This window comes from Rhincodon typus, chromosome 2 (genome assembly GCF_021869965.1).
Source record: "Rhincodon typus isolate 14 chromosome 2, sRhiTyp1.1, whole genome shotgun sequence".
Lineage (NCBI taxonomy): Eukaryota > Metazoa > Chordata > Chondrichthyes > Orectolobiformes > Rhincodontidae > Rhincodon > Rhincodon typus.
The window spans coordinates 99,928,862-99,955,128 of record NC_063333.1 but is presented as its reverse complement, the minus strand read 5'-3'; the positions used below and the strand labels follow the sequence as shown (position 1 = coordinate 99,955,128).

The 26,267-nt window shown below is 37.6% G+C and overlaps 1 protein-coding gene across 3 annotated transcripts in view; it reads left to right on the top strand.

The window, feature by feature from the left end:
* The first annotated feature begins 247 nt into the window (after positions 1 to 247).
* Positions 248 to 26,267, top strand: part of LOC109930204 (apoptosis regulator Bcl-2-like) — a 148,226-nt gene continuing 122,206 nt past the window's right edge. For 2 of the 3 annotated variants that reach the window (XM_020529743.2, XM_048615150.1), the window contains exon 1: positions 248 to 745. In XM_020529743.2, the coding sequence (XP_020385332.1) occupies positions 263 to 745 (483 nt within the window). In that variant the 5' untranslated portion in view covers positions 248 to 262. Of the gene's footprint in view, positions 1,026 to 26,267 lie in introns of all 3 variants that reach the window. The other variant, XM_048615139.1, reaches the window with a different exon arrangement.

Here is a 26,267-nt window from a genome sequence, read left to right as displayed (position 1 = left end):
AAAGAGCCGGGAGCAGTTTGAGCGATTTTATGAGGAAGATTTGAAACAAAAAAAGGAACATGTTTGGAGGAACAAAATCAAATTGAATAAGGCTACAGGGACGAAGTGAAGTTGACACCTGACGGGGAAAAAAACCAAGTCCTTTTTATTCCAACAAAGTGGTCCCCAAAGTGGTTCCAGGGATGTGCTGCTGTTGGCTGTGAGACAAGATTTGAACAATTTCGTTTTTATTGTAACACCATCTTCTCCCTGCTCGATCGAGATGCCTTACAGCAGCCGTGAATTGGTTTGCCATTACCTGTATTACCGTCTGTCCCGCCAGGGATTTGTGTGGGAGGAGCCCCTGGACACCGCTGCCGGCTCTCCGACCCCCAGCTCACCGAGCCCCGGCCGGCCCCGGGCGACCGCCGCCTCGTCCGCCGCCGCCGACAAAGCGCACCGCGTCCTCCGCGAGGTGGGCGACAGCTTCGAGCGCCAGTACCAGCAGGAATTCGCCGACATAGCGCTGCAGATGCGCTTCGAGCCCGAGAGTGCCCGTGGCCGCTTCGAGGCGGTGGCCGAGGAGCTGTTCCGCGATGGAGTCAACTGGGGCCGGGTCGTGGCTTTCTTCGTGTTCGGGGGCACCCTGTGTGTGGAGAGCGCCAAGAGGAGGGACATGGCATCGCTCATTGATAACATCGCCACCTGGATGACCGCTTACCTAGACAGCAGCCTCACTGACTGGATCCGCGCCAATGGAGACTGGGTATGTAACCAGTGGCCAGGATACACCTTCACTCTCCCTCATCACTTGACTGTTCTTGAGGTTGTCAGCATCACCCGCCCCCTTTACCTGCAAAGGAGAGAGACTGTGTGTGGGACGGTCTGTTTCCTGCCCACTTGCATCACCTACACACCTTCCCACTCAATAAAATGTTTCCCATCTATCACCTTTCCTGCCCACTTCCATCGCCCAACATATCTATACAGCTTTCACATTCATCCACTTCTGGCCATCTTTTTCTACTTTGCATCACCAGCCACAGGTGGGTGTTTGTAAATTTTTCCGAAGCCACGTGTTTTTAGTTGAGTTTGAATGCCCGATATACATGCAGCTTCTTCTGCATGACATACTTGTTAAGTCTTGAACTGTTCTAAAGTTAAGTATTTCTGTTGGATCTTTAGTCCATATTGCTTCTTCAGTCTGTATTGTGATTGCATTCTGTCCTCAATTTTGTTGTATTCTCGTAGAAACGTGGATAAGCTGTAAAATGACTTGCTGCTTCCCCAACAAAAACCTTTACCGTTTATGTTTATAGCTTTTAGAGGTAAATATTTACTTCGCAAAGCATAAATCATGGCGTACCACTCTAAACCTCAATGGTCAGCCAGCTATTCTATGTGCAAGATATTTTCATTCACGTACTGTGCAAGGCTTGTTACTTCGAGTGATGATCTCATTCATTAGATGTACAAGTTTGGTCTTTGTTTGCATACACAGCAATCATCATGATGTGATGTAACAGACAGGGTTTGCATTTCAAGAATCTTAGGATTTTGGCTGACCAATAACATAGCATCTGTGGGATAGTCTGGATAGATTTAGGTGATTATCAATAAGTGAGTAGTTTTGAATAACAGAGCTTTCCAAAATGGGGGTCAGGACCCAAAGTGGTTTTGAGAGCTGAAACTTTGGGCTCCCAAGCACTGAGACAACAATGGCCGCTGTGGAGTTCTGACCGTTATAACAGCTTTTCGCCATCTCTAATAGGCCCCTGCCCCCTCAAACCCCAAGTCCAATCTCTCTTTTCATTGAGGGGTCATTATTATTTTCAAAATTGGAAATGGGGTCATAGTGGGAAAATGTTTGGGAAGCATAAGAACTGTTAAAGGTTAATTTTTTTGACTGGTAAATATTTATGGTTGAGTGTGTTTCTGAGAGAATATGGCTGTAATGAATTTCCATGTAAGCCAGAGATAGTGTATCTTAACATTTATTAAGTATTTCTCCAAGAAAAATATTCTTTACAAAGATTGCTCATCCATTAAAAATTATCAAGACTGTGAAGAAAACATTGGTGTTTAATATTGCTGTTGTAATCAGTTTAATCACTACTTATCTGGCATTATGTCTGGTTCTGGGTATTATTTTAGTCAACAGCATATGTTCATTTGAGGGATTATGGATTTGCTCCCTCTTGTATAAATCTTTTTCTTCATCCTACATCTAGACATCTGTTCACAAAATATCTTATTTATATATTTTATATGCATTATGCTGTGATAATATGTTATTAAGGATCAATTCAAGTTAAAATCCTGATGAGTTGTTTTCAATAGTAAAGTTCTGATGTAATGAATACAGGACTTTAAGCTATGATGTCAACAATTAATTGTTTAGTTAAATCTTAGAAAGCAATTACAGATGTCTATTTGACAGTTACAAATGAGACCTTTTGTTAAAATCACTTCAGATTAATTTGTGCAGCAAAACTACTTTAAAATACCAAGTACAATTAGTTAAACTTAGGGTGCTTAATACATAAATATGATCAGCCTCCAGATTAAATGAATAATTTTTAGAACTTGCATTTATATAGCATTATTGCTGTCTTTAAGCTGTTGAAAAGCACTTTGCAGTTATAACAACAGTGACTACCATTTAAATGTGAAAAATATAGGAAAAACATCTTTAGTGGTTACAAATTACAAAGCTCCAGTTCAGACTATTGATTATACTGATGGCTCTTTTACGATTTCTTTTCCTTGTAAAACTTAACAAAAATAATTCAAATATAAGCATTCAAAGTACAGATCTCATATAAATCAAAACAGCTTTTCAATTTTTTTCTTTTTCACAAACAATTAGTCAGTATTCTTACTTTCAATTGTTTTACATTTTTTTAAAGTACTGCTTTACACCAGACAGTTAGGAGATGAAGATTGATCCCATAGTTTTCAGGAGCTGAAGTATATGCAAGCTGAACAGGATTGATACTTTGTTATTTGTTGAATCTATAATTTTGTCTACCATATGGGATAGGATATCTTCTGTTGCCACTCTCCCCAAAACCTGCACCATTCAAACTGGTCACAATATTATCATTCCTCAATTCCCATTGAAAAGCTGTTTTAATTCAAGTAGGATCTGTACTTTGAATGCTTATATTCAAATTATTTTTGTTAAGCTTTACAAGGAAAAGGAATTGTAAAGACCCATCAGTATAATCAATAGTCTGAACTGGAGCTTTGTAATTTGTAACAATTAAAGATGTTTTTCCTATATTTTTCACATTTAAAAGCTCTTCCTTTTGCAGTACACGAGCTAGTTACAAATTATGCAAAAGTTGTCTGCAACATTCATTTATTTTTCTCTCTACAAATCTGTTCCCTTCCTAATTCCTGCTGTATCTGTACATCCTTTGGTGACTGCTCTGTTTGAAACATAGAAAATTTAAGATAAGGTTTTGATTAGGTAGAGAATATCTAATGACTCTGGGTCAGTAACTAGAGCTTACAAATGGTTGAAGGTAGTAGAAGTTGATTTCAACAATATTTTTAAAGAAACTCTACTAGGTAGTTGAAAGTGAAGAATTTATGGGGTTATAGACAACAGGTGGGAATGTAGCAGTAAGCATGAGCTGTTTCACACAGCCAGTACAGAGGCGTATTTTCTCTAGCAATGCTATCAATTGCTGTTTTTATGATTCTAGCAATGACAGTAGCTTCCTGATTTATGGAACCATGCCATTTCAAGGTGAAAGCTAATGTAGCAACTTCTGGTTCCATATAGTGACTGTGGTTAGTCTAAGTTTGGATAGCAATTATAATGCTTGATCTAAAATTCTGAAGTTTTCAAATAAAAATTTTAAGGTTCCTTATAATGAGGAAAAGTTTTGCCAGGATCTTATTGTAAAATTCCTATTTTACTCCAGGATCTTGGCAAAAATTGGCAATTGCTTACTGATTTATAGTTGAATTACTCTTTTGAATATTGCTTTTGCTCTATAAAGTTTGTTAGATTTCTTTTAATTTTATTGGGGATCAAAAACTGATAATTGACTCTGACAAAGAAAGTCTTAGAAGTTTGTTTTTGTGGAAAAGACTGAAGAAGAGACATTTGGTTACATCTTTTCCAATTTTGTCCCACCTTTGTTCCACTTGAACATCATCCACAAATTAGATAAACTATATTTGCAAATGCATACTAGTTGCAGATGGTTCTGTCCATTCTGAAGTGATGAGATTAAATATTTCTTTAGTTTTTTTTGGGGTTTGAAGGAAATACAAGAAGTCAAAAAATTATATCTAGAATTTTGATTTTTCTCTGCATTTGTCTGCAGGCAAATATTTGTTTGTACATAAAGCTTTCCTATGTTTAACATCAGTAATTTCACAATGGTTAATGTTAGAAAGGTTTGATAACTTATATCAGAACTATGGTTTGCTGACAACCACTTGAAACTGTAAATGCTGTGAGTATATCAAATAATCTGTTTATTCGATTGCTTGAGTGTTAAATGGTTGTTGTAAATCAGCGAACCTGGATAATCAGTGGGCATAATTACATGTGGCAGAAATAAAGGTGCAAAATTGCAGATTATTTTGGAATAAGTAGGATGATTTACACGGACAAAATAATTTTTTTTTTTATTATTTGTGAAGCCAGTCTATGTATATCATGTGCAGAAAAACCTAAACATTTCAAACAAAAACGTTGAAAATATCTTGGGCACTGTAAAATTGAATTACAGACCAAACTTTTAGGTGCTTTAACAGCTTCTGCAGCAAAATTTTCTTGGGTTTACAATAATTTAATGGTTTTAGCACAGTTACTTGAATTTATATAATTGTTCTTATTGTGAACCGTTATCAGTTCCACCTGCATCTGAGTTCCAAATATTTGAGTACAATAAGGATTTGGCTTTTACTGTTTACTCCACAAAGAAGATCTAATAATCTTCCTCGAAGTTAGTTGGAAATAAAAAAAACATTGAATTATAGTTTGTAAACTGGAAACATGTACATTACTATATTTAAGCTATGTAAGTTTCTCCCCCAGTAAAGCAAGTTAGAATTTGTTGGGAAGTTTTATACAGCTGGAGTGTTGATGCTTAAGCAGCTATTCCATTCTAATTGAAACTTCTTGGCATTTCTTTTTCCTTTAAATCGCCCCATTCAAAATTTTCTAAATTTAGCAGAAAAATAGGTAGTTTCTATGGAGAGAGAAATCTAGTTGATGTTTCATGTCTGGTGTCATAAAGGACTTAATAACAGAAATTCTGTTTCTCTCTCCTCGGATGCTGATAGATCTGCTGAGATTCTCCAGCATTTTCTGCTCTTATTTCAGATTTCCAGCATACACAATACTTTACCAGAAGCAAAGAGTAATTTCCTGCGACACAGTTACTGTCCACTACATCTTGTTGTTTTGGTTTAATTGATTGTCAGACAACTATTTTGTCTTATCTCCTGTGTTTAATTACTTGGAATCATAGAACAGTACAACACAAAAGGTGATCTTTCAACCTGTTGTACCTGACCTGGAATTCTCAGCTACCAGTTCAATATGCTCGCCTGCTTTTCCCCTGGACTGTAATTTTAACTTTTTTCAAGTATTCACAGTTTTTAGAAGGAGAGGGTTAAAGTGATCCAAGTTATTTCTCAGTTGTTTTATTGATTTGGTTTTTAAACTGCACCTTGGTTAAAAGAACCTTTTATAAGCTTAAGTAAAAACAAACTATTTACTGGTCCTCTGACATTCTTTCTTTCCTTTCAGGAAAGAAAAACTAAAAGCAGTAGTATTGATGTCACAAAATATTTTTAGGCACAACTGAGTAAAGAACTGTCTGTATTTTGTTGCAAGTTTGTATGCATTCTTGGCTATTTGTTTTTTTAAATGTAATGTATTTTCAAATAATTTATTCCACCAGCTTGTGGAATAGACAAATGCAGGGATATCTGAAACAAAAACAGAATTGCTGAAAAAAAGTAGCAGGTCTGGCAGCATCTGTGGTGCGAAAGCAGAGTTAATGTTTTGGATCCAGTGATCCTCCTTCAGAACAGGGATACCTGGATAGTATACTTATGTTGATTTAGAGTAGGATATTCTCTTCTGAGAATTGGGAATTTACAAGTAAGTAATTTACATTTTATGAATAAGCATTTAGTTCTCTGTTAAAAAATTGATGAAAGGAGGTGATTCAAGGAACCCTATCGATATGATGCATAACAGATGCTGTTTTTAAACCTGTTAACTGTATGGAAGCTCTGACAAAGGAGCTCCAGCTGTAAAACTGTGAAGAAATTTTCCCAATAACTGATTCTAGTATATTTATATAATGCACCTAGTGTTAAAATGGCTGCAGAATGTGTGGTTACATTGTTGAATTAGTTGCACTTTGTTTTTAATGGAGAGGTGGGCATTAAGTGTAATACTGTGGAAGCCCTGTAGTATTCTTAACTTAGCAATAGACAGTAAATGCTGTAGCTGATACTTGATGAGAATCTGCAGGCTGAAGATGGCATGTTAAAAAACAATGTTTCAACCCTATCATTTTCTTTCGTTAGTCTACTTGTGTAGTCTGCAGAGTTTTAACCCTCCTCTCAAACAAGACCTATAGAGTTAGCAGTGCAATTTCATTGTTTCCTCTTCTTTAATGCTACAGAAATTAGAATTGTAGGTAGAGCTTTTAGTTTCCATCTCTGTTTCAATGTTAGATTAAAATAAAGTTTGCAGTTGTTTACTTTTTTTTTAGAGCTGTCAGCTGAATGTGCATGAGTGAGAATGTGTGACTAAGACAGCATGCTGTAGACCCAATGACTGAATAAGGACTTTAATTTTAATCTATTTGTTTACTTTTAATATTGAAGCCACCTGTTCAAGTTTAGTTCCCTCTTCTTATTAGGGTTATCTTTGGAAACCTCTTTAGAATTAAAGATTAATATTAGTATATTGGGAGTTTGTTTTATTTGCCATAATACTTGTAGCTGAAAAGATGCTAGAGTTGCCTTAAAATTGCACAGACAAGAAAGTGTCCATAAAGAAATTTATTGCAGTTTTATTATCTTGAAGTGTTACTTTACATTCCTCAATGACTCTTGCAGTTGTCAAAACAAAACTGGACAGAGCACATGATCAGTTGTGGTGTATGCAAGGCAAACTCATGATGCAGATACATTTTGAGCTGTCTTTATTTGTGTGCTTAGCAAGAGTCAGACTCCAGTCTCTTTTTTTTATCTGAAGCATCTGGGTGCCTTGAACAGGAATAGTATGCCATACGGTTAACACTTTTTGTTTTACCAAGGTGTGCACGGGTTAACCACCCTGTACTCCCATCCTTTATGTTCAGGCCAATGCCAAAATTATTTACATTATATTAAAGCAACAGATAAAAAAACACCAATAAAAAGCTCGACTTAAACGAATTTTTAACTTGTTAGACTAAAAGTATTGAAAATCTTTTGAGCTCTCTTATGAAATCTTCTGAGTATTTGGAGAATATTATGTTGCATTTTGAATTATGGAGTTCCACCTAAACATGCAATATGGCACTTAAAAGTTGAGACAAGGGAATTGGGAACTGGAAAAAGCTAAGTTCTTTATCTATGCTTTTGTTGTCATAGACAAACCACCTCTTTTCCCTAATCAAACAAGTTATTATGGATTTATTTCCAGTTTCTTAGGTTATGATGTGTGGAGTGTAGCCTTTCAATCTAGTCAATCCAAATGTGAAATCTTCATTCAACTCAAATAGATAATACCAGAGATCAATTTTTATATGAACTTTATTTATTTGCATTCTTTGCATGATTTGAACAAATCAAAGCAGGAGAGAAATCTTAATATGTTTAGCAAATAATATTCAGCCTTTGAGAGACTACTTATGGAGTCAAGAAAGAAATTTATATTTCTAGACTGTATTTGTTTATTTTAATTTATTTCTAACAAAATGTTTACAAACATAATAAGATTTGATTTTGTTTGCTGTATATTTAGATTGAAAGTACTTTGGCTGATCAAAGGTTACATTGAACAGAGAGGTTTTATGTGGTGAGTTGGCATGGGATGTTTCCAGCCTTTTGCCTCATTTTGATATTAACCCACCAGTTAAAACCTAAAATCATTGTCTGCACTGCTGACCAAACGTAGGCCAATGACAAAAACGATTCATGTCAAAAATTACTTTTTTAGGAAATCCCCAGGATGTTTTGATGCATCTTAATGTCTTCTAGTTTCTAATCTCCACTAACAGCCAGAAGGCCTAATATAGAGTTACAGCCCTGAAAGGCCTGCAGCTGTGCTTGTAAATGTTCCCATATTTTAGGTTTAAGATGCCTAGAATTCCCTAGACTTCAAAGGAACAGCACACGTCTGTTTGTTGCGACTGATCAGACACCCAGGGAAGAAAATCTACTGTTGATTTTATGGATTGAATGTTCTATAGAAGCTGGACTGAACTTTCTTTCCATTACATCCATCTCATTCAGCAGTGTTGTAAATTGAATATCGTACAATATGCACATTCATTTCTCCAGTGCCCAATGCTTTGATTAGTATCTTTTGTAAAGTCTATAGTAAATGCTTGCATTCCATCATTTTATTCACCTTAAACATACAGTCTTCAATACTAACTTGGTATTGTTAGTATTGAATATTTTGTACTACATGCCTTGTGTTCATTTTTAATATTTGGAAATAAACCTCCTGGAATGGATTTTGAACATAAAGTTGAATATGAGGTCTAATTCAGTTGGATAATATTTCCTTTCCCACAAGTATCAAATTTTCTGTCTCGGGCTTTTAAAAGGAGCTGCAAGTGTTGTAAACAGCCTTGCATTTAATGGAACAACTAACTTCTTTATTAGGTGAAAACAAGTTGTCTCAAAGATTTTCTTTAGAAAAATCAGCAGTGGTTTTGTGGAAAGGAGGAGTGGGTGTGCATGTTGATACCAACTGAGCTGGTTGGAGGATGCACATAAGTTATGTGTTTGTGTCTGTGTGGTGGGTTGGTGTGCTCGTAAGGGAGCAGCAAGAGAAAGTGCACAGGTGTTGAGAAATCTAATTATTGGGACTTGTAAAGAAACCACTGATAAAATAACTGGAAAAGAAAGTGTGGGTTGTTGCTGCAGACCTCCTCCTCATCTCAACAACCCACAAACACCTACATCTGATATTTGATTTTTGTTTTCTTACTCTGAGATCATGCTTTTGGAAGTGGTGTGGGGCACTCTGCCACGTGAAAGCAATGACTAAACTGTTTTTGTTTACTTTTTACTGAATGCTGCTTTGTATAGATGTTCAATAGAAATTAGTTATGTACAAATAATTTATTGACGAAATGCTACTCTGTTCATTTAAGGTTGACCTGGAAAAGTAGAAAAACATTGTTCAAAGGAAGCATTTAGAAAAATTCTGGAAGAAATCCAGAATAGTTCACAACTTCAGAATTAGCACATAACATTTTGAATACAGTTTTTTTTCAGTAGAAAATTTCCTAAATAAATTTTTTTATTATTATAGAACTTTGACACCTGTTGATTTTGTATTTACTTACCAGATATGCAGAACAACAGTTTGTTTTTCCTGCTTTATTGGATTATTCTGGAGTGCCCCACAGTAACCTCACTTACAGGCCAAAATGAACAGTAACATACTTCACATTCATACTCAGTCAATTATTTAGAGAATAGCCCTCATGGTAAAGTTATATTTACTTAATGTCGTCTATAGTCAGCTGTCTATTGTGTTGACTTGGTATCCATAGGTCTCATTTACAAATTTTTTTTAAAGAATTGCTTATCTGAAAAAATCCATTTTGATGATCGGATAAGCTCTCTGAATAGGAAAAATTGTAAACAAGAAAGTTATTGCTTTCAAATGATGTAATGACCTGTACTACATCCAGAAACAAGATAACCCTACTGCAGTGCAATAAATCATATTTATTAAATTTACTTATAAAACATACCAACAGATCTCCTGTGGTATTGTTCAGTGTTCATCTGGGTCTGCTGTGCAGATGAATGTTTTAGTATGGACCTATTACAAGCTGGAAATTGGAGCAAAACAGTACCTAGACTGTGGGTGGAGCATAACAAAGGATGGATGGGGGAGCTCATGTAGAAGAAATTGAGGTTGAAACAGGGTACAGAATTGTACTGATGACTACTGGGGCTAAAGAAAAGCAGTTGATGGGGTGAATTGTCATGGCAGCTGCTTTGAAGAATCATCTCTCCACCTCTGAATTTACAATTGGAATTCAGTCTTTGAAGTAAAGAAAAACTGTTTCTCCCCATAAATTGGAATGGATGTTAAAAGCATCAATGATCAGCAAGACTGTCACAATTTAGGTGTGTAAATTCCCCTCTCCTTTTGGTAGTATATTAAAATGAATATGACAGTCACATGTTTGTGATAAGCATCGCAGAAGTTGAGAATTCAACTGTTAATAATTTGGGGAATTTAATTTTTTTAATACCGTGATTTGTGGCCAGGTAAAATAACCATGAAAACTGCCAGATTGCCTGCACCCAAATGGTTCACTAATGACCTTCAAGGAATGGGAGCTTGCCAGCCCTAGTCGTTTGACAAATATTGTAACTTTAATATGTTACTGACTCTAAATGCACTCTCAAGTAATCGAAGGAAGCAAATTGCTGTAAAGTTCAATGATGAAAAGACTGACAATGACCAAGGCATTGTACTAGTCTTATGACTAAAGAGCATCTCAGTACAGTTAACTGGTTCCTTACATCTGAGTTGGTGCTTAGGTTCAAAGAACTATTTAGAATCAATCAAGTACCACCCTAAAATAATTATATTAAAATAATTACATCTATCAGACAACACCTTGGATTCATCCATAGCTGTTCCTGTCGATATCTGTCATACTGTCAAGCAAGGTGGGAAGCTGCTATCATGGTATGATGTCAGGTGCAAATGTCCCTGAGAATCTCAAATGTTACTCGAGATCCATGAAACCTCTTGGTTTTGAGTCAAACATATGCAGGAAACTTACTAAAACTTGGCTGTGAAAACAAATACATATCCATGGCCCCATTTTTGCTTTTGCTGCCTATTTATACATGTATGAGAGTCCAGGTGATAGCCCTAATTTATTGGTGATGCCATTTTTGAGGCATAATGTCATCCCTTAACATGCATGACTCAAATTTATATCGTTTATATATCCAGCAGTTGCTGAAGTGACCAGTACAAGATTCTGAAAGGGCTTGATAAGGTAGACACAGGCTGTTTACCCAGCTGGGGATTCTAGAGCACAGCCTTTGGGTGAGGGACCGACTATTTAAGACTAACATGTAGAGGAATTATTTCTGTCAAAGGGTTGTGAATCTTTTGGAATTTTCCATGTCGGGATTCAGGAGACTTTGTTATTTAGGGCTGAGATGAGCCGATATTTGGTCTTTTGGAATCACATAATATGGGAAGTGAGCAAGAGCGTGGATTTGAGGCAGATTGTTTTAAAATACAGAGCAAGTTCAAAAGAGCTCTATCATCTACTCCTGCTGTGTCTTCTGTTCTTGTGTAATGTTTCAAATTTGAGAAAGGTCTTTGTAGTAAAAGTGACCTCTGAGTGTAATACTGCTGGGATCTCCTTTAGGTGCTGCCACCAATCCCTCATTTAATACTAGGCTGTGGGACTCACTAGTATTAAATGATGAAGGGTTAACGGTTAAGTCTTCAGCAAGAAGATCCACATACTTGAGTTAAAGAAATAGTTTATCTCATACTAACCAAGTTAACAGGTTACATTGGCTTAAGACTGGTTAACTGTAATTTATTGGGCAAGACACAATGGTACTTGCAGGCTAACTGAAATTGTCTGACAGTGGAGTAAGAATAACAGATTGGAACAACTGGGACAGACAACAAATACTGACTATAGACATCAATGGATGGAGCTATACAAAGGCCTTCAATTAACTCTTTCAGGCTAATCGCCTTTCACAGCAGACTTTTTCAAAGTTAGCTGGTTCGTTGTATAGAGCATGTACTTTAATTATACTAGTAATTTTGTTCCATGAAGAAAATCTATCATCCACTTTATAAAAATAGTGCGTTTATGATTTTGTTGTTTGTAGTAATTAGAGAAATCTTTCCAGTCTTATAAATTACTTCAGACTCTACTAAACCAGAAAATGAGTGGTCAGATGAGTCAACAATGTGAAGACACTTATTTGGTTTTCCTCTAATCCTCATAATTCATCAAAATAATTACGTTTATATTTCAAAGGCAGACAAATACTGGCGCCCATCTGAACTTGTAAGAACTAATTTGTCAAAAAGAAAGAGGTATCTGACCAACATGTGCCATTATTGACAAAAATTAGCCAGCAACTTGTAGCAATGAAGAGATACTTCTTGAATTATGTATTGCCACAATCTGCAGGCCAATTTCTGTTGTTCCACAGTTAACCTTGCACAAATAACATCACTGTGTTACCCTCTTTGTGATTTGCATGAACATGCTGCATTTTGATATCAATTCCTTGTTAAAGTTGCCACAGAAAATAGAACTGAGCAATTAATAGCTTGAGTACAGTTTAACTGTGAGTAATAGTTGATGAGTAGTTATAAATTGCTTTTGCTCAGAAAGTAAGTAAATGTATATTTTCATTCTTCCAGTTTATACATTGTCTTAGATTCTGAAAATGTGTTTTTCAGTTTCTCTGTCAGCCCAGTCTTTCTTTCCCTTTTTTTAATTTCACTTTATGTACCTGATTTTGGTATTGAATTCAAGATCCTTCTCAGGCCTCCTTCTGTTTATTTCTCTATGCTTCTGTCTGGTGGGATCAACACTGTATCTGTCATTCTCCAAGCCTTCTATTGCTCACTCACTTTGCATTTTCAGTTCGTGCTTTCAGCAGCTTTTTTTTTGAAGAACCTATATGGTAAAGAGCAAGTCTAACTGACGCAGCATGCCACTAGATGCCCCACTCTAGCAAAATCTGGCCTGTAGAAAGAAAGCTTAACAATGATTGTTTAAACATTCGTTTGTTATGAAAGTGTCCAGTTACTTGGTTGTCTTGGTCATTGAGCCAATTTAAAGTAGTAGGATTGCCAAATGTACTTCCAATAGCAAACATAGACATCTTGCATGTTCCTCTCACCTTAAATGACTGTCTTTATGGACAGGTTCAGCAATAGACCTTTACATATTCAAACGCAATTTGGAAAAATTTCCCTGTTGTTCCTCCTCCGGCATGATGATCAACATGCAGGTTTATCAGATCATAAACACATTTGGACATGGAGGCATTATTTGCATGGGCAATGAGTAGAAAACGCCAAATGGTGGGAATTGGTATCATTATTCTTAGTGTTCATTCCTAGAGTTTGTGCTTTAACTCACCCTAGCCACTTTGGAACTATATGCAAATTCTTCTCACAAGCATGAAGAATTGATCCTGGCAGCCCTGGCTACATGAATGGATAAACTATTCCTAATCAGCAAAATTACACAGCAAATAAATTTATTTACTTTATGCAGTCCCTTCATAATATGTAAGAATGTCAGCCTGTGGTGCTTTGGTAGTGTCCCTACCTCTGGGCCAGAAGGTACGGGTTCAAGCCCTACTTGCACCATTCATATCGTACACCTGAACAAGTCGATTGAAAATATTCCAAACAGAGAAGAAAGTGTGTGTCAATACAACTATGCACTGTTGCTGCATTTTCTTGTTGCATTTGAGATCTTAGCAATGAATGCCAGGCATAAGAGAAAGACATCTTTATTTTCAGGCAGTTGTTGGCTTCAACGCTAGATCATGTGCATCTGCTGTATGGAAGATGATATAAGAATTTACACCATAATTGAAACACTAGATTGCATTGCATAGTTGCAGTTATAGTTCAGATGTAGTGCTGACTGGAATTGGGACCATACAGTGAACTGGGAATGGTGGAAGAGGAACCTCATGCCTAATTTGCATTACACAGGTTGGTTGTAGAGCCCAAATTAATATGCATTAATGTTAAGCTTGCAGTGTAAGAGCAACCTTCAACTTGCCTAGGTGCAACTTTATACTTGTATATGTCATCCCCAAAGCTTCTCCCTGTGCTTTGGACATGTTTAGATCCCATGGTAGGTAATGCTATTTTATCTGCTGGGAACTTCCTTCCCTGTTAGACATTTACCAACACAGAATTAGGACATGCCAGCTCAAAAAGCAAGCAGGCTTTCTGATTTTTGGTTGTTTTTTCTTAACCTGTGTTTCCTATGTTAAGCTCCATAGTTTTTAAAAACTAAGACTATCACATGAGGTGTGGGTGTTGCTGGCTGGCCAGTATTTATTACCCTTTCCTAATTGCCCTTTAAGGTGGTGGTGAGCTGCCTTTTATGAACTGCTGCAAGTGTACTCCCAGTTGAGTTAGCAGCATTTGAACCTTAAGACTTCTTTCATTTCAACGTTTCAAATGATACATTGACAATGTACTCTTTGATAAGGATATAGTGTCATATCTGAGCAATTTTTCTATGTTTTCTAAGATTGTCCTCAAATGCCATTCAACATAGGTTTCTTTTTATTGTTGTGGACAATGGATATTTGAATAGTATGACTGCGTGTTTTGTCATTTCATCAAGAATGACAACATTAGTGTAATATCTCCAAGGAATGAATGAGAAGAATTACATCTATTGGAGGTCATATCATTTACCAAAGGGGCAATAGCATTGTCACCTCTTTCTCGCCATCTTATTTTACATCACTAGAAAGTGTTATCAGATATAGTTTAATTATACAACAGAAAACTATTTCATTTTGCCTCCTGGTCTTTTTGCTAGGTTGAGTGCTTGACTCAAAGACCGCATTGTTCAGAGAATAATTCTGTTAGAAAATGTTTGAATACTCTTTGAAGTAATTTTAAGTATATGTGAAAGTTGAAAGAGATCTACAACAATTGTTATATTTTTAGGAAAAAAAAAGAAGTGGAAGCGTAATTTGAAAGTTAAATGCTCTTGTGTTACTCTGGTTATATTCTTGGAGAAAGCTAATAATCTTTTACTTCCATTGGACCGAATTCTGTTTACACCAGATTGGACAATATTGAGCCTAGAAGTTAGACCTCTTTCATTTCTGCAGTATTTTTGAAGAAAAGTAAGGGAAGCCTTCATCCTTTTATCTTGGTTGAATTTGAACTGAGATGATAGAGGCCAAAGGCAAATGTAGATTGAACTTTATAAATGCTAAAAGATAAAAAGCCGAACATACCTTGTTGCTTTTTCTTTCTGTCTTGAGCATATTTTGAGTTGGATGTGATCACTATACGTCAAAGGCAATGCTTCAACATTTCTTCAATTCCGTCTAATTTTAGGTCAGTATATCTTTATTGGGCTTCTGGTTTGCAGGGCCAGGGAAAGAAGTCATTGGGTCTGGTGCTTTGTCTGTTTCCAGGCTGTTTATTCACATACACATTTTTTAAAAGGCAGATTATATTTGACTTGACTAATTAACCTTTTCTTGTTACTTGATCAAAATATTTAATGTAGGGATTATGTTGGATATATTAATGGATTTTAAGAATGAATTTGATAAAGTACCGCATGAAAGGCTGGTTAACAAAATCGAGGCTCATGGAAGAGGAGAATAGATGATGAATTGGATTAAAATTCTTTCAGGACAGCAAATAATGAGGTGTGGTAAATGGTTATTTTTCCAGCTGGAGAGTGACAGACAGCGGTATTCCCCAGGACTCACTGTTGGTACCACTTTTTTTGTTATAATAGGCCTGAATCTTTTGAATACGGAGTGTACTTTCAAAATTTGCTGATGATCCCAAATTTAGCGTGGCATTCAGTGAGGATGATATGAATCACCAGCAACATGACAAAGATACAGTGGAATGGCCAGATAAGTGACAGATGTAATTTAGTACAGAGAAGTTTGAGGTGCCAAATTTTGTTCAAAAGTATTAGGAAAGGCAAAAAGATTCAATGGCAACAGTGGTAAAAAACAAAAAGTGCCGGAATAGAAGGATCTGAGGCTATAGGTATGTTGACTGTTGAAGGTGGCTGGACATACTGGGAGAGAAGTTAACAAAGCATATGGAATCTTTGGACTTAATGGTTAGAGGCATTGGGTCCAAAAGAAGGCAAGTTATACTGAAGCACTAATTAGGCTCCAGGAAGGATGTGAATGAGGGTCTCTGACAGGATGCAAGAAGCAATTGATCAGAATTATTGCAGGGATAGAGAATTTTAATTTCATGGTTAGGTTGAAAGCTGGGCCTGTTTCCTTCAGAACAAGAGAGATTGATCAGAGATTAGGTGCAAGTGTCTAAGATTATGCAAGGTTTGGATTAGATTGATAAGGAAAAATCATTATCTGATATTAGAAGGATGAGTATATAGAAATTTAAGAAATGCAGTGGAAGCATGATGAAATTTTTTTTGAGAGTGAGTGGTGTGAATGATTTGGAACTTGCTGCCCATGAAATGGGAGATTTGTAGTTTACTTGTAGACTTAGAAAATGCAATTGAGTAGCTTACCCTTGTAATTGTTAAAAATGTTATGGCCAGTGATAGAAAGGTTTTGGTTGGTCTCTCACTCTGATCAGTCATAAATAAGACTAATGTACAGGTTACTACATTTTCCACAGTCCCTTCTCTTGTCCTTTAATTCAGGTTTTGAAAATCAAACCTTCCCACTTTGTTTTTGTGCCTGATCTTTTGTTTAGCTTATTGGTACACTTTGAAATGTTTGATGCCCGATCTTAGATTTCAGATATCATTTTGATGAGCACAACAGCTCTGCCATATGCACATATTTTGGTCTGCAAACAGATTTAGACTAGCTTTAGAACTTTCTTGGAAATTAGCTAGAAAGTGATCTTGAATTATACATAGTAAACTTATGGTTCTTTTTAAAAAATGTAGCCAAGAATATATGTAAATTCATGACAATGCGTCAAAACAACTAATATATTATGTTTTTATTTGACTGTGGCTTTAATCAGTCTCTGGATTAAAGCCAAAATTCAGCTGCCTCGAATGGATGCTTTGCTCCACCAAGTATAATCCACTTTGTCTGAGCTGAGTTGAATCTGGATCTTTGGACATGAGCATCAGATATCAAAGTAGCAAATTTCTGTTCAGTACTGTTGCAGTTAGTTTGGTGGCATGACTAAACATCCTGAGGCAATGTTCTCGATCACCAACATTCTGTATAAATAAATGTCGTGCATCTAAGTCTTGCATGATCTCAACTGAAGCCTTCTTGGACAAGTGTTTAGTTGTTGTCTGATGTAAGCAAATAGTGTTTTGTTGATTTCTTTAGATATAAGCACTACAAGACCAAAGAATGTCTGTTGAAACAGACCATAGCATAGATATGATGGACTGGTTTTTTTAAAAATATAAATTTTCTTCTATATTCATGATTTGGGACAATGGCTATATATATTAGTCACTGATCAGGGCAATAGCTTACTTACCTGATAACATGTACTGGATGTTTGCTGTTATTCGTGTAATATTTTGCCTTCACTATTCATTGCCAGCCTAGAGATACTAATGTAATTGAATGAGGAAAAAACTGAATCAAAAATAAATCTTGTTAATTTCTGTGTCCATTTTGTTTTGGACTTTTACATGAACAAATGATCTACCCCCTAAGTACACCACATTTCTGGTAATTCATTCTCCGCTGTCCTTCTGCATAGACTTGTTTAAACATGATTCATGTTGATGTTTCAAAATAAAAGATGCATTCTTTAAAGTATTTTCTTCACTTCCATGTGCTCAAGGAGGTAGGCAAGGAAGTAATTCCCAGGCCTTTGTCATTATCTCTGTCAAATCAGCCACTAGGCAGTGTGTGTTTTTGAAAATAATGTCTGTCATTTCAATTCTTCCTTGAGATATTGGGTTGTTGCGTGGTAATGTGTGATATTGAAGTTTAAAGTGTTGGTAGCAATTTATCATGCTTTTTTAGAATTAATTTACTAAATTACAGCTTGGGTGTTTGTTTTGGAAACTAATTCATTGTGATGTTCAGCAACACTGATTCAGTGTTTTGATTGAGTTTTAAAACTAAGTCCTCAGAGTAACTGTCGTAATAGGTGGTTATTTTTTTGACAATATTTTGAGAAGAATCCCTTTTTTTGTCACCAGTATAAGATACATTTTGGCAGCTGTGTATCCCTTTCTAATGGCTCCTCTTAAAATTCTGCGCTGAAAAACAAATTGTTTGGTAGAGTAGGTTAACTGTTGAAATTCTCAAGGAGTAAGGAGATAAACTATGTAAAATACATCTAAAAATAACTTTCTCTTCAAACCCTCCCCTTGCTGTACCCCTGTGAACCAGCTGCAGTCCACTTGGCTGGTTGTCTGTAGCCTTGGGGGTACTCCCAGATGACTAATATATCTAGGAAAAAGAATTTCAACCAAATCAGTTACCTGGTATAGAAAACAAGGGCTGACATGAAATTGACTTTTTCTTGCAAAGTTAGATGCACAGTGATGTTTTGTTTGAGTAGAAAGTGGTAATGCGAATTTGTGGAAGTGGTTGCATGAGTAACATATTTACTGGCACAAAATGTTGAGACACAGCTGTTATGGTTCAGTTTGTAAAATCTTCTAATAGGCTTGGGATATATTCCAGTTGTTCTAACAATTCCTTTATTCGTAAAGTAAATATATACTTGAAACAGTGGATTTTTTAAAATAACAATTCCAATATGCAAATTGAGTTTGGAAAGCTTTGAATGGATAAATACAGTTCATTTGGCTTTTTGATTGAGATCAATTTATGACATGTAAAATTAAGATTGAAGTTGTCCTAGTGGGCTGCACATACACTTTGGGATTGTTGCTCTGATCAGCACTAAAGATTTTGTTGGCATCTGCTGAGATGCCAGTTGGCTACCATTTTTGAGCATTTAATAGCATGATTACATTTTGTAAATTACGATTTGGTAAATTGTTTGTATTAAAATCCCTCTAGCAGATTAAAATTTATCTCTAAATTGAAAACTTGAAATATTGTTTCAAGATAACATCTTACTGTCGTCTTCAGCCTACAAGCCCCATAAAACTGCACAATGGGATCTTTTTAGATGCAAGTTCCTTTCATATTATTAATACGCAATACTTCTGTATTTTGCAGTTTTAGAGATGATTAAGAACATATTTGCTGAAATATTATAAACATTGACATTACTTGATTCAAAATATTCTTTTCACAGCGTTGTATTCATTTCCAATATTTGAATTCATACTGAGGTAGTTTTCCTTTTGAAAAGTGATGGAGAATAAAGATTGTGATTTCCACCTTGTGCTTAAGATTTCCTATTCTGATTTTCTAATTATTCCCAATAGCATAAAGGAAACTGGACTGTGACATTTTGTAATCTTTATCAAAACATGAAAAGATATCCATATCTTTGTAAGGTCAACAAAATATTTGCATATCAGTAAATTTTCAGTAATAAAATTATGACATAATGCAAGAGTGAAGAACTGAAATGTGAAACAATGGATGGTATTTGATCTATCTGTGTGCAAATATCAGATACAATCAGGTACCAAAGAAGAATCATATTGGACTAAAAATATAAACTCTATATCTCTCTCTTCACAAATGCCTCCAGATCAGCTGAGTCTTTCCAACAGTTTTTGTCTTTATTTCAGATTTTCGAATTTTTTGATGTAAATCAGTATTATTCAAACTGCATACTGTCCTTGGTCTCTTATTTTTCATACATGAGCGTTTGTTCATGTCTTCACATATCTTCTCTTAATCTTAAGATGAGAAGGGAAGTATTATATTTTATAATTTTATTTTAAATGTCAGTGGATTGTCTTAAAACCACTTTCAGTCATTTTAATGTTTAACGATCTTTTATTTGAAAAGGACTTTGAGTAGTTTGCATCAATTGTAAATGGATCATTTATAATTTTATTAATAAGATGCACTGGAACTAGTGACCTAGTGACCTTTGACCTTTGAAGGAAGTTAAAGTATGAACATAGTGTGGCCGGAGACACACAAACTGTAGCAGGGGTAGAACAGGGAATAGATGTTTACAAAGGCATCTGTTTGTAATGTAAAAGAAACAACAAAAACTGTAAGCATGATTCAGGCTGGGATTATGAATTTAGTAATTCTACTCCTTTGGTTTCATTTTGCTGAAGTCGACCAGACTATTAAACAAAGTTTATGAAAGGAGTTAGCTGAAGGAGTCTCTGTGGAATCTGTGCCATCAAAACTGTTATGAAACTAACTAGGGAGGTTTTGAACGAGTGTGCCATTTCGTGATGATTGTCCCTGGGAAGCTTAAAAAGAGTTCAGCTCCTATTGCATTCCTTTAAGTGAAAAAAAAAGTGAGTTGGAAAGACTGGGAGATTTTGCATCACTGCATTGAATGATGAGTGCTTGCAATTTCATGAGATAATCTTTGTATTTATCTGCAGTTCTATGTGTGATTTCTTCTTCTACTAACTGTTGTATTAGCTAATGATTCTGAAGGGGTTAATGTTCATGTTATGTAGGCTGCACCCATTTTACTGGTGTCACATACAGTCTGTAAATGGAAATAAGGAATTCTAGTCTAGCTTTCAGGATTTGCAGATGTAACTTCTAGCTACCTAATGCGCTAGTAATCATGCCTGGCCGAAACAAACTGTATTTATTGCTTTCATTGCAATAATCATTTCATCAAAGAACGATGCCTGTTGTGTAGTTACTATAGGGTGGTGTATCCTTTCTCATTAATCACTAGATAGGCCCACAGTACATCAAAGGTAATGGAAGATTCATGGCGGCAAAGTGTCTCAAACAACTCCTACCCAGTAGTACAAGGTGCCAGCAACAGTCATCTGAGAAAATAAGACCATCAGACATGGGAGCAGAAATTAGGCCATTCAGCGCATCGAGTCTGCTCTGCCATTCAATCATGGCAGATGAGTTTTTCTCAAGCTCATTCTCCTGCTTTCTCCCCATAACCGTTGATCCGCTTGACAATCAAGAACCTATCTATCTCCATCTTAAATATATTCAATGACCTGGTCTCCACAGCCTTCTGTGGCAGTGAATTCCATAGGTTCACCACTCTCTGATTAAAGAAGTTTCTCCTTATCTCTGTTCTAAAAGGCCTTCCCTTTACTCTAAGGCTGTGCCCTCGGGTCCTAGTCTTTCCTACCAATGGAAACATCTTCCTAACATTCACTCTGTCCAGGCCATTCAGTATTCTGTAAGTTTCAATTAGATACCCCCTCATCCTTCTAAACTCCATCGAGTATAGATCCAGAGTCGTCAAACATTCCCTCATATGTTAAGCTTTTCATTCCTAGGACCATTCTCGTGAGCGTCCTCTGAACCCGCTCCAGGGCTAGTATATCTTTCCTGAGATATGGGGCCCAAAACTGCGCACCATACTCCAAATGTGGCGTGACCAGAGCCTGAAAGAGCCTCCGAAGTACATCCCTGCTTTTATATTCAAGTCCTCTCAAAATAAATGCCACAGTTGCATTTGCTTTCCTAACTACTGACTCAACCTGCAAGTTTACCTTGAGAGAATCGTAGACTAGTGCTCCCAAGTCTCTTTGCACTTCAGATATCTGAATATTCTCCCCATTTAAAACATAATCCTTACCTCTGTTCTTCATACCAAAGTGCATGACCTCGCGCTTTCCCACATTGTACTCCATCTGCCACTTCTTTGCCCACTCTCCTAACCTGTCCAAATTCTTCTGCAGCCTCCCCATATCCTCAATACTGCCTGTCCCTGTAACTATCTTTGTATCGTCTGCAAACTTAGCCTGAATGCCCTCCGTTCTTTCTTCTAGATCATTAATGTATAAAGTGAAAGGTTGTGGTCCCAACTCTGACCGTTGTGGAACACCACTTGTCACTGGCTGCCATCCTGAGAAAGACCCTTTTAACCCCACTCTCTGCTTTCTGCCAGACAGCCAATCTTCTATCCATGCTAGCACCTTGCCTCTCACACTTTAGAACCCTTATCTTACTCTGTAGCCTCCTGTGCGGCACCTAGTCAAAGGCCTTCTTGAAGTTCAGGTAGATAACGTCCATTGGCTCTCCTTGGCATAACCTGTTCACTATTTCCTCAAAGAATTCTAACAGATTTGTCAGGCATGACCTCCCCTTGATGAAGCCATGCTGACTTTGCTATGTTTTACCATGCACTTCCAGGTAATCAGAATCTCATCCTTCACAATGGGCTCTTAAATCTTACCCTTGACCGAGGTTAGGCTAATCGGTCTGTAAATTTTCTGTAATTTTTGTCTTACTCCCTTTATAAACAGGGGCATCCCGTGAGCAATTTTCCAGTCTTCTGGGACCCTTCCTGACTCTAGCGATTCCTGAAAGATCACCATTAACACCTCCACTATCTCTTCAGCTATCTCCTTAAGAACTCTGGGGTGTAGTCCATCTGGTCCTGGTGATTTATCCATCTTCAGGCCATTCAGTTTTTCTCGCACCTTCTCCTTGGTGATGGCCACCATACTCCAGCTCTGCCCCTGACTCTCTCGAATTTTTGGGATATTACTCGTGTCTTTCACTGAAGACTGAAGCAAAGTAATTATTCAGTTCCTTAGCCTTTCCTTGTTTCCCTATTATTATCTCTCCAGCATCACTTTCCAGTGGTCCAATGCCCACTTTTGCCTTTTATATATCTAAAGAAGCTCTTACAGCCCTCCTTTATATTACTGGCTAGCTTACGCTCCTATTTAATCCTCTTCCACATTATTTCTTTTTTTTGTTGTCCACTGTTGGTCTTTGTAAACTTCCCAGTCCTCTGATTCCCCACTTCCCTTCGCCACATTATATGCTTTCTCTTTTGCTTTTATGCTATCCCTGACTTCTTTAGTCATCCATGGTTGCCTCATCGGCCCTGTATCATGCTTCTTTTTCCTGGGGACGAATTTTAGCTGTATCTCCTGAATTACTCCTAGAAACACCTGCCATTGCCTTTCCTGCTAGGGTCTCTCTTGGTCTATTCTGCCTAGCTCCTCCCTCACACCTCTGTAGTTGACTTTATTCAGCTGTAATACCATTCCCTCTGATTCTATCTTTTCCCTCTCAAATTGCAGAGTAAATTCAATAATGTTATGATCACTGACTCCTAAGGGTTCCTTCACGTTAAGCTCCCTTATCAAGTCTGCCTCATTGCACAACCCTAAATCCAGTATTGCCTGTTTCCTAGTGGGCTCCACCACCAGCTGCTCCAAAAAGCCATGTCATAGACATTCCACAAATTCCTTTTCTTGCAATCCACTACCAACCTGAATTTCTCCGTCCACCTGCATATTGAAATTCCCCATGATCACCGTAACTTTGCCTGCCTTACACACCTTTTCTATATCCAGGTATATCTTGCGCCCCAGCTCCTGACTACTATTTGGAGGCTGGAACATAATTCCAACTGTTGGTTTCTTTTTACCTCTGCAGTTCCTCAACCCTATCTACACAGATTCTACACCATCTGATCCTACTTCGCTTCTTACTATTGACTTGATTTCATTTCTTACTAATAAGGCAACTCCACCCCCTCTGCCTATATTTTCGATAAGATGTATATCCTTGGATGTGCAGCTCCCAATCCTGATCCCCTTGCAGCCGTGTCTCCAAGATGCCCACAACGTCATATCTGCCAATTTGAATACTGTACCGACTGTAATTTGCTAGTTAATTATTGTGTAATTTGTGCTGATTCTGATCTGTGTTGACATAAAACTTAGAAAAAGTATAACCTTGGTAAATGTTTCATTTTTGAGATGGTTTCGTCATTGGTTATTTTGGTTTTATAGCAGGGTTGTAACTCGCTTAATGTGTGGACAGAATTTTCCCTTCTATCGACCTTGTTCACGCAGGAACATTCAGGTCCCCTCTGTGTACTGCCCCCCCTCCCCACCACCCTTCCAACAATCCATTAAAATGCAACTATGAATTGCATTAGCAAGTGACATATTGGTAAATTGGCCTGTGAACTTCTGGAGCCAGTATTCATCATAGAGTTGGAAGTCATCGCAGTATGGAGGAGTCCATTCCACTGTTCAATTTCCTTTTGGAAATCAGTCATCCCTTATATTTCTGTCATCCTACTAGGCAGCAAGTTCCAAATTGTTATTGTTTGCTGTGTAAATTTCCGCATTTCTTGCCTAAACTCTTAAATCTGTGTTTCCCTATTCCTTGTACTAGCAATTAATGGAAAAATGATTTTCTTTACCAACCTCTTCTGAATCTGTCATAATCTTTTGCACCTCTATCCAATTTTCCTTTGATCTCTTCTACTGCAAGGAGAACAAGCCAATTTTTTCCAAAGCGAACTTCTTTGCTAAAATATCTGCTTGTTGAGGTTGGTTGGCTCGCCGCGCTGGTTTGTTGTTCTGCAGATGTTTTGTTACCGTGCTTGGTAACATCCTCAGTGCAGCCTCTGATGAAGTGTTGGTGTGTTTTCCCGCCTGGTTTTTAAACTCTGGGGTCCGTTGCGATGGATTGCTTCACTTCCGGGTTTCCTCTGTAGTGGAATGTATATGGGGTCGAGTTCAATGTGTTTATTAATAGCATTCTTTGAGGAGTGCCATGCTTCCAGGAATTCTCCTGCTTGTCTCTGCCTAGCCTGTCCCAGGATCTTGGTGTTGTCCCAGTCGAAGTCGTGGTTCTCCTTGTCCATGTGGATTGAGATGAGTGAGTATTGGTCGTGTCTTTTTGTAGCCAGTTTGTGTTCATGTACTCTTGTTGTTAGTTTCCTTCCTGTTTGTCCGATTGTAGTGTTTCTCGCAGTCTCTGCAGGGATCTTGTAGATGACATTGGTCCTGCCCATGCCGGGGAGTGGGTCTTTAGTTCGGGTGAGCACTTGTCGTAGCGTTGATGTGGGCTTGTGTGCCACTCTGATGCCCAGCGGTCATAGAAATCTTGTGGTGAGTTCTGATGTGTTCCTGACGTAGGGTAGTGTGATGTGTGTCGGGGCGTGTAGAATCTTTCTGATGCTGTTCCTGTAGGCATCTCCTGACCCCGTTCTTTGAATATCCATTATCCTTGAACACTTGGAAGAGGTATTCCTCCTCCTCCTGGCATAGTTCCATGTTGTTGCCCTTTTAAATAGTGTTCACACGCAGCTTTGTTTGTGTGTGCTGGGATGGTTACTATTGAAGTTCAATACCTGGTCTGTGTGTGTGGCTTTTCGGTGTACTTTCGTTTGCAGTTCCCCATTTGTCCTGCGCTCTACCGTGACATCCAGGAATGGGAGTTGTTTGTTCTTCTCCTCCTCTCTGGTCAATTTTATTCTGGTGAGGGTGTTGTTTATGAGTTTGTGTGTCTCTTCTAATTTGGTCCGTTTAATGATGACAAAGGTGTCATCTACGTAGCGTATCCATAGTTTAGGTTGGATTTGCGGAAAGGCAGTCCTTTCCAGTCTTTGCATCATTGCTTCTGCTATGATTCTACGGCCTCCCTAAAGTGCACAAGGCTGGAAGTCCCCCTCAGACCCATAGTCTCCCTACCGGGCACTCCATCGCACAGATTAGCCAGAGAACTACAAAGAAGACTCAAGCACCTAGTCAACAAATCACCCCACTCCATCCACTCAGCCCAAGAATTCCTCAACTCCATCAAAGACATAAAGATAGAGGACGAAGAGACCATGATATCGTTTGATGTCACTGCCCTATTCACATCAATAGACATAACACTAGCAAGGGAAACAATGACAACACTACTTGAACAAGAACACGACCCCAGTGAAACCATCTCCAAGGACAACATACTTAAACTACTGGACCTATGCCTGACCTCCCACTTCACCTTCAACGGCCAAACATATGAGCAAATCAATGGGACACCCATGGGATTGCCTATCTCTGGACTCATAGCAGAAGCAGTGATGCAAAGACTGGAAAGGATTGCCCTTCCACAAATCCAACCTAAACTGTGGATACGCTACGTAGACGACACCTTTGTTATTATTAAATGGACCAAATTAGAAGAGACACACAAACTCGTATAAACAACACCCTCACCGGAATAAAATTGACCAGAGAGGAGGAGAAGAACAAACAGCTCCCATTCCTGGACATCATGGTAGAGCGCAAGACAAATGGGGTACTGCAAACGAAAGTACACCGAAAAGCCACACACACAGACCAGGTATTGAACTTCAATAGTAACCATCCCAGCACACACAAACAAAGCTGCGTGTGAACACTATTTAAAAAGGCAACAACACACTGCAGCAACATGGAACTACGCAAGAGGAGGAGGAATACCTCTTCCAAGCGTTCAAGGATAAAGGGTATCCAAAGAAC